Consider the following 8,598-nt stretch of genomic DNA (forward strand, 5'->3'; position numbering starts at 1 on the left):
AGAGAAAAAAAAATGAGTGGTGGAAAGGTGAGAAAAAGACCTTCTGGGGCCTGGTGGGAGAGGGAGGGGCTGGAGTTGGCACTCGAGACTCCATGGAGAAAGGGGCTGGCTCTGAGATGTTCAGGTTCCTTTTGGATGATGGTTTCGCCTCCCCAACCTGTAGGCTGTGAAGGACTGCCCTGGGTTCTGACCTCAGCCATTTCTCACCCCAGGGTGAAGGTGGGTCCAGACCCGCCCCTCCTCAGCTTCCTATAAGGGCAGAGGACCCAGGACTGCAGACACACACACCATGAGACCATCCATGAGACAGAGGACCTTCCTGCTGGCCTTCACACTGCTCTGCACCTTCTTGGGCCTTGGTAAGTGACAAAGGACCTGGGCTCCTTCCTGGGACAGCAGAAAGAGGATTGACTGACCAAGAGAGGGTGGGGTGGGGGTGGGGAGAGGAGGTCTCCCCAGAATTTCGATTAATGAAGGAGTCTGGCCAAGGGTAAGGAAAGAAAGCCTAAGTCCCAAGAGGGTTTAATGGGCTCTTGAATCCTCTGCCTTTGAAGCAGGGTCTCAAAATAAGACATCTGGATTCTAAGAAATGACTAGAAAGGGAAATTTTTAACACTTGATTTTAAAAGAAGGGAAGGGAGATTTTTTTTTTATCTGTATAGATTTGGAGTTCAGACCTATAACTTCATCTTCTACCTAGACACAGGGGTCCAGGCCAGCCCATAGGTTCCTCAGGACCGGTGTTTAGGACCCTTATTTTCTCTCTCGGGACCAAGGAGTTCATGCCCCAAGTTCCCCCTTCCTCTCTAGACCCCAGCTTCACATACCCCTGCCTGAACCCCTACTGTGTACAAAACCTTTGTATATGAGGAGGAGAGTTCCACACCCAAGAACCAGCTGGACCTGAAGTTTCACAAAAGCCCAAGGAAACCTTTGCCAGGACCCCTCCCTGCCCCCGAGCTTGCTCAGAGGACCCTGGCGTCCCCAGGCCCCAGCCTTGTAATTAAGTAAGCAGACTCCAGGGGAGTCGCTTCCCGCCCCTCTAGAAGCCGCTTTCTGGCATTAGCCCCACTTCCTTGTCAGACTCTGGATGGTTCCCTCGCATAGAAGTCAGTGACCCTACCCAAGACAAAGCAGCCAGAGGCTCAGGGCCCCTTCATTTCTGCACCCCCAAATCATCATCTCCACTCCCTCATTGGAAGTTCAGAATCTTAATCACCTAAGACCACACCACTGGTGACCACAGTCCTCTACACTGCAGGAAGCCCTCTAAGCTGCGAGGTGTGCAAGAGTGCGGGACACACATGCAGCGGGAAAATGAAGACGTGCGAGGCCGGCAAGGACGCATGCATGATTCTTGTGGGGGAGTCCAGCACAAGTAGGAGGGCGTGGCTTCTACTGATGGGTGTGGCTTGGGCTGGTGGGCATGGCTTCTGCCTTGGGAGGGGATTGGATGATCCAGGGTGATACCACCTGTCTGGGGTATTAACAAGCATCATCACTGTTCTCTGGATGGTTGAAGCCTGGGAAGAAAGATTTAGGTTCAAGGGAGAAATGACTATTGGGAGATGGAGGAAAGAGATTGAGTGAAGGCGATAAAAATCGTTCGTCTTCAGGAATATGGAGAATGAGACCCTCCAAAAGAGGAAGAAGGGGAGAAGGGGATGCAGACATGGAAAAACAACAATAACAAAAGGCTGGGAAGGTGGCTCAGTGGTAGAATGCTTGCCTAACATGCATGAAGCCCCAGGTTCTAGTCCCTAATATCACATAAATAGAAAAAAGCCTGAAGTGGCACTGTGGCTCAAGAGACAGTGCCCAGGCCTTGAGTTCAAGCCCCCAAAACAAAACAAAATGAACAACAAAAATGCCAGGCTCTGGTGGCTCACGCCTGTCATCCTAGTTACTCAGGAGGCTGAAATCTGAGGTTTACTGATCAAAGCCATCCTGGGTAGCAAAGTCCTTGAGACCCTCATTTCCAAGGAACCACCAAAAAGCCAGAAGGAGAGCTGTGGTTCAAGTGGTCAAGTGCCAGCCTTGAGCAAAAAAGCTTAGGAATAGTTCCCAGACACTAAGTTCAAGCCCCAGGGCTGGAACTCCCCCCAAAACAAGAGTCTGGATAGATCAGGGAATGTGATCCTGAAAGACACCACCCAGCCTGGTGTGGGATCATTGTGTGTGTGTGTGTGTGTGTCTGTGTGTGTGTGTCTGTGTGTGTGTGTCTGTGTGTGTGTGTGTCTGTGTCTGTGTGTCTCGTGGGGCTTGAACTTGGGGCCTGGGCACTGTCCCTGAGCTCTATTTTGCTCAAGGCTAGCACTCAACTATTTTGAGACACAGCTCCACTTCTGGCTTTCTAGTGGTTAATTGGAGAGAAGAGTCTCACAGATTTTTCTGCCCAGGCTGACTTTGAACCACAATCCTCAGATCTCAGCCTCCTGAGTAGCTAGGATGACAGGCCTGGAAAGTCACCTTTGGGATCAGGAAATCGCTCACACAAAATCTAGTGACAGCATAGAGGGACAGCACAAGGGTGAGCATAGATGCATCTAAGAATGTTGGGGTTGGGAAACAAATAGCCTCCTGGGGTTTGCTGGCAGAGACTTTTGGAGGTGGAGGGAGCAAAGTGCTGAGGGCTGGATGAGACCACTGTACACAAGCATGGGGGTGGCCATAGCAACTTGGGAAAGAATTCCAGGCAGGCTGGACTGGGAGAAGGCTGGAGGGGTGGGATAGACTGGGTGGAAGCGACTGTGTCATGGAGGCATCTGTCTACTAGCTACTGAACTGAAGCACCCCAGGCAGGCAACCAGGCAGATTAAGGGCTATGGCTATGGGAAGCAGGGCTTGGCTTATGCCACCCACCCACCCACCCCTCTGTTCCTGTCGCCACCCTGCAGAGGGCCATAAGTCGGTAAACACCTTAAAGGCTTGCATGAAGTTCAGCGACTGCTACTCAGGCTTCGTGTCCACCACCATGGGTCCTGATGACTACATGGTGTCCAACGCGCACTGCTGCCAGAGCGACGGCTGCAACCGTGGATCGGTAGTCCGTGAGTGCCAGTGTGACATCCCCCCTCCCCCACAGGACAGATGACATCTTGCAAGCACCTTGCTGGTTTCTCAGCCCCCATTTCCTCACCTGTAGGATTCAGTGGCCAAGCCAAGCATGGTAGCACATACCTTTCATCCCAGTACGTGGTGGGAGGCTTAAGGCAGGAGACTCACTAGTGGAGGCCAAGGGAAAGCAAGTAAAGTCTGTATCCATTAGCAACCTCAGAGTTCCTCGGGATTGGGGGAAGGTGAGGGTAAGAGGTGTCAAAAGCCCCCAGGTACCTTACACTTCTCTCATCTGAAGCTCCACAGAACAACCGGACGAAGAACGGCCTGACGTGCCCCTCCTGCATCGTGCCCTTCCAGGAGACGTGCCCGAAAACCGAGGTTGCCAGCTGTGTTGGCAAGGAAACCCACTGCATCTACTTTGCGGGCAGCGTCCAGGCTGGTGAGGACGTGGTTAAGAGATCTGGAGGATGGAACTTATTTGGTCCAGTGAAGGGGGCAGCAGGCTGGGGTGGGGGTGGGGGACTCCTGGATCATTAGGGAAGGTACTCACCACAGTGCTCCCTTCCCCTCCCCAGGCATCATCAATGCCAAATTTGCCACCCGAGGCTGTGCCACACAGAGCGCCTGCCACACCAAGGTGGGGGCGGAAGTGCCCTCTCCTTCCTACCTCTACTTCCTCCGCCGGGCGGACTGCCTGCCAGCCTCCCATCCTCCCGGCAGGGCCAAGTGAGAGTGTGGCCTTAGGTCCTCATGTGTCCCCAGTACCCGCCCCCCCCCATGCCTATAAATTAAAACAGAACCACAGAACAAGTCCTCATCTGTAATGCATCTCTAAGAGGTGGGTGGGAGAGAGTGTGGGTCTCCACCCCCCTCTCTAATCAATCCCCTCTTCAGATAAGGGGAGACCCTGCCTTTTATTTAAGGGGTACGGTTTTGCCATGCCCCTGGGCTAGTTCCCATATTCTGCCTCAGTTTACCATCACAATTCTGAACTTTTTTTTGGGGGGGTGGTTCAGATAGGGTCTCACCATGGATCTTAAACTAGCCTTAAACTTGCAATACTCTGGCTTCTGCCTCCCAGGGGCTGGAATTACAGGCATGCACTGCCATACTCAGCTTGTGCTAGGAAGGGTCAGAACTTCATTTGATTCCAAGACTGTTATGCTTCAGAGTCCTGGCTCACCTCTCATTTTTTGCCTCAGTTTCCACTGAGGGCATTTTAAAGCCTTTATGAGTGATGATCCTGCAGACCATTTGCGTAAACAGTAATCACCCTGACAGCTACCACTTACCAGTGGCCATTAGTTGGCAGATGCCAAACCCTGGCACCAACTGGGAGAGTCCAGATCACGCTCCAATAACAAGCCCCTAATCTCAGTTGCTGAAAACAATGAAGCTGTGTGAGTCAGCTAATGCCACAATAATGCTGTGTAACAACGATTTCCGGCCCAGATATTCTTGTTTCTAGGGGTTTGTGGGTTGGCCTAGGTGGCTCTACTTCTAGTTGCAGGTTGACTGGTTTGGATTTAGTTCAGGGGCAGGGGCACGAAGTGTCTGTTCTTTCTAGTTGCAGGTTGACTGGTTTGGATTTAGTTCAGGGGCACGAAGTGTCTGTTCTGTGAACTTCTATAATGTTCTGGATCAGGGATTCTTGTTAGAGACTCTCATGTCTGATCACAGGATCACAAAAAGTCAGTGCATTTAAGTCTCACCATTGCTCCCAGCTATTTCCTGGAAGTACTGGGGACTGGACTCAGGCCTTAAGCTTGCTAGTCAGGCATTCTGTCACTTGAGCCACAGCTCCACTTCTGATTTTTTTTCCTGGCTCACTGCTGAGACTCTTACCACCAATGAACCAGCAAAAAGCCGGAAGGAGAGCTATGGATTAAGTGGTAGAACCTAAGTCTTGAGCACAAAAGCTCTGGAACACACCCAGCACCTGAGTTCAAGCCCCGGGACTGGCACACACACAGATCCCCTGCATGGAATCCCCCTTTCAAGACCCAAACATCACAGTAAGATTTTGCTCACTTTTTATTTATTCCTCCAAAACACACCATAGGCAGACCGTACCCACATTTTGTCCTCCAAAGTTCCCCACTGCAAGGGACACGGTGTGGAATCCCACTGTGGGAAGGAGTGAGGACCTCTGATCCACAACCCTATGCGCTTGGGGATCGTGAAGTGCTGGCAATGGCTGTACCAAGATTGTTGGTACATTTCCTAAAACGTGTGCTTGCCAAGTGGCCTGAGATGTCACAGACACACCGATGACAGCCAGCAACCTATCTTGGAATTTATTCTTTTCTTCTTGGTTGCTCCCAGAGACAGAAGCCTCACTCATAGCCTAAAATTCGCCTAGTCAAAGGAAGCCCAGTGGGGTAGTGCCTGCCTGTAATCCCAGCATTTGGGAGGCAGAGGTAGGAGGATCACTTGAATTCAGACCAACGTAGGCAACATAGCAAGACTCCATTTTAAAAGAGAAAAAAAGGCAACTACCTGCCCCCCCAAACACCACCTACCCTCCCCCCCAAACATCATGAACCCCATGGTGTCAGACACTGCATGTGCAGCTGCCCTGCCTTCCCTATAGACATGACTCCTGCTGTCACCGGGGCAGGGAAGAACAGGGCAGCAGTGTCCGACAGATGCAAACCCAGCGTCAGAATCAGATGCAGCACTGCATTCCTATAATCGCAATGGCTCAGGAGGTGAAAGAAGGCAGGATCATGAGTTCCAGGCCAGCCTGGGCAACAGAGTCCCTGTCTCAAAAACAAAGGCAGTATAAATGGCAGGAAAACAGGAAGACACCCAGTGACCACTGATTATGAGCTGGGCATAGTGATGCATGTTTGTAATCCCAGCATTTGGGAGGCTAAGGCAGGAAAACGGTGAGCTCCAGGTTGGTCTAGGCTACGTAAGGAAAAATACGGCATACTGAAATATTTTGGGGGGATGTGGCATTAAACAAAACATACTAAGTTTCACTCCTTTCCTTTTCCCCTGGTCCTGGGGTTTAGAACTCAGGGCTTTGCACCTGCTAGGCAAGCCTTCTACCACTTGAGCCACCCACCTCCCGCCCTCCCCCCCCTTCTCCCCCCCCCCCCCCCGCTTTGTTTGCTAGTTATTTTTCCAATAAGCTTTTGTGTTTTTGCCTGGGCCTCACCTCTGACCAAAATCCTCCCGACACCTTCCCCGTAGCTGGGATTACAGTCATGTGCCACTGTGCTCCCAGCCATCGTGCTGGTTTGAGGGCTCTCAAACCAGTTGAGATGGAGGACAGTGGCGTGCCAGAATGTCACACAGACACACGAATCTCTCCTGGCTAAGGCTTGAGCGGCTTTGCCCCCCATGCTCTCCCTGTCATGGCCCCTAGGTGCACAGTGGTGGGGATGAGTGTGCTGTGGCTGGGGTGCCACCTCCTTCCTACCTGAGCCTCAATCACTGGCCTTCATCATGCCATCTTATGGTTCTGGCCCAGCTCTTCCATTTCTCAGATGGGAAGGTGAGGGCTGGCTCGGGGGACAGGGCCAGGGGCCAGCCTGTGCTGTGGCTTCCCACTCCCCTGACTTGGCACAGGGTGTGCTCATCCATTAACCTGGCCCCCAGGCTGCCCTGTGGCAAGAGGCAAAAATGGTGGTTCTCACTAGGCGCCGGCCCTCACACTTGTCATCCTTACTGCTCAGGAGGCTGAGATCTGAGGCTGATGGTTCAAAGCCAGCCTGGGCAGTTAAGTCCGTGAGACTGTTATCTCCAATGAACCACTAGAAAACTGGAAGTGGAGCTGTGGCTCAAAGTGGTAGAAATCTAGCCTTGAGGGGGGGAAAAAAAAACAACAAACCTATTAAAAAAAAGGCAGTCCTCATCCTGCCACTAGTCAATGAATCAGCACCCATATGTACCCGGCAATATCCAAGGTGCTGGGGAACACTGGAGGATAAGACAGGCAAGGGGTCAAAGGCCATAAACAGGCAACAAAACAAGTAAATCAAGAAGGTTATTTTTGCTACGGGGAAGACCAGCTTGGCCAACATGGGTGTGTGGTCCCCCTGGGGGTGGTCAGGGAGGGGCCTCCCAGAAGGGGCAATAATGTGAATTCTTGATGGACAAGAAGCCAGTGGTATGGAGAGGTGGAAGCAGAGCATTCTGGGACAGAACAGCAAGTGCCAGAGTCCTGAGATCTGCAGCTCCCTGGGGAGGGGCCAGGGCAGCGGACCGCACAGTCTGGCAGCACGCTGTTGAGCCTTCAGCCTGCCGTCCCCCCCCTGCTCCCCATCTACCATGGCCTTCTTTTCCGTGGGTGATGAAGAATCTGGTAACACGTGACTTCCTTGCACATAGCTGACCGCCCAGCTCATTGCTGGCACAGTGGCCTCTGCCTGTGCCTTGCTCCTGGCCCCTCGCCACACTCTCGGCCTGTGGGGGACACTGGTGCTCACACAGCACCTTGTGTGCACAGGCAAGCAGAGGCCTCTTGGGGCACCTGAGGAAGCCGGCCATGTCCCAGATGTCTGAACTGGGGCCTGCGGGTGTGACTCAGCCGGAGCCAATTTGCCCAGAGTGCACAAGGCCTTGGGTTACATTCTCAGCATGCATGTGCACCCATATACACGCACCTGAAGTAGTGCAACGGTTTACTCACTTCTTTGAAAAGGCAGATGCAGAAAACACCTGGCCAGAAAGGGCTACAGTTACAAAAATGACAACCACAAAAAAAGACCTTTAGATAGGAAAGTCAGGAGCACACACCTCCAAGACACCCAGATCACCTAGCACCTGTAAAATGGATGTAGTCAGTCACACACCTGTCAGAGAAGGCAGCTGCTGGGATCCAAGTCCACCAGGAACCCATGGGAGGCATCTTTAGTGTGGGCTCCTGTCCCCCCCCCCCAAAAACCCAGGACTTCCTGGCCTCTGGCCACCCTCACCATGCCCAGATCTGCCCCCTCCCTGCTTGTTTTGTGGGAGCATTCTCCCTACATCAGGCCCTGGAGTCTCCCCAGATGGACAAGGCTGCAGCTCTCTTCTACCATGCACGAAACAGCAACCGAAGTTCACAGCCCTTCTGGGACACAGGAGTCTGAGAGCCCAGGGGCCTCCCCAGTTAAGGTTCACTGCCTCTTGGGGTCCTCTGTGCAGGTCTGCTCCCCCCAGAAAACCTACTGAGATTGTTTGTCCTTGAGGCTCAGCAATCCAATCCAATACCGGAACCCCTCGCTCCAACAACGGAGTGGGGGGGGGGGGTCCAGTCGTGGCTCACCCTAATCAGGAATCGTCTGCCTCCCCTGGAAGGCCAGAAGTTCCACCTGGAAACCAAGACGTAACCCTTTTTAGAAGTCGGATGTGGGGAACCCCTAAAGCCTTCAGCCTGGAGGCCGCATTCCCTGGAAACGGGGAGTCCTGACCTGCACGCTGTCTCCCCAGACCCCAGAAGCTAGGCAGCCAGAAATCACACACTACAGGTCGGCGCCGGCACCCCGCTCCCCGAGACCCCATCCCTCCCACCTCAGAGACCCCGATTTCCAAGCCCACCCCCCC

The 8,598-nt window shown here is 53.0% G+C and overlaps 1 protein-coding gene across 1 annotated transcript; it reads left to right on the plus strand.

Annotated features, from left to right (window-relative positions):
- Positions 1 to 184: 184 nt before the first annotated feature.
- LOC138811263 (phospholipase A2 inhibitor and Ly6/PLAUR domain-containing protein-like) lies at positions 185 to 3,870 on the plus strand. Its single transcript, XM_069998999.1, has 5 exons — positions 185 to 359; positions 1,262 to 1,378; positions 2,898 to 3,050; positions 3,356 to 3,499; positions 3,636 to 3,870. Exons 1-5 carry the CDS (start codon positions 290 to 292, stop codon positions 3,788 to 3,790), a joined length of 639 nt encoding a protein of 212 aa, XP_069855100.1. The 5' UTR covers positions 185 to 289; the 3' UTR covers positions 3,791 to 3,870.
- Positions 3,871 to 8,598: the final 4,728 nt, after the last annotated feature.

This window comes from Dipodomys merriami, unplaced genomic scaffold (assembly GCF_024711535.1).
Source record: "Dipodomys merriami isolate MVZ:Mamm:240054 unplaced genomic scaffold, mDipMer1.0.p SCAF_52, whole genome shotgun sequence".
In the NCBI taxonomy this organism is placed as follows: Eukaryota; Metazoa; Chordata; class Mammalia; order Rodentia; family Heteromyidae; genus Dipodomys; species Dipodomys merriami.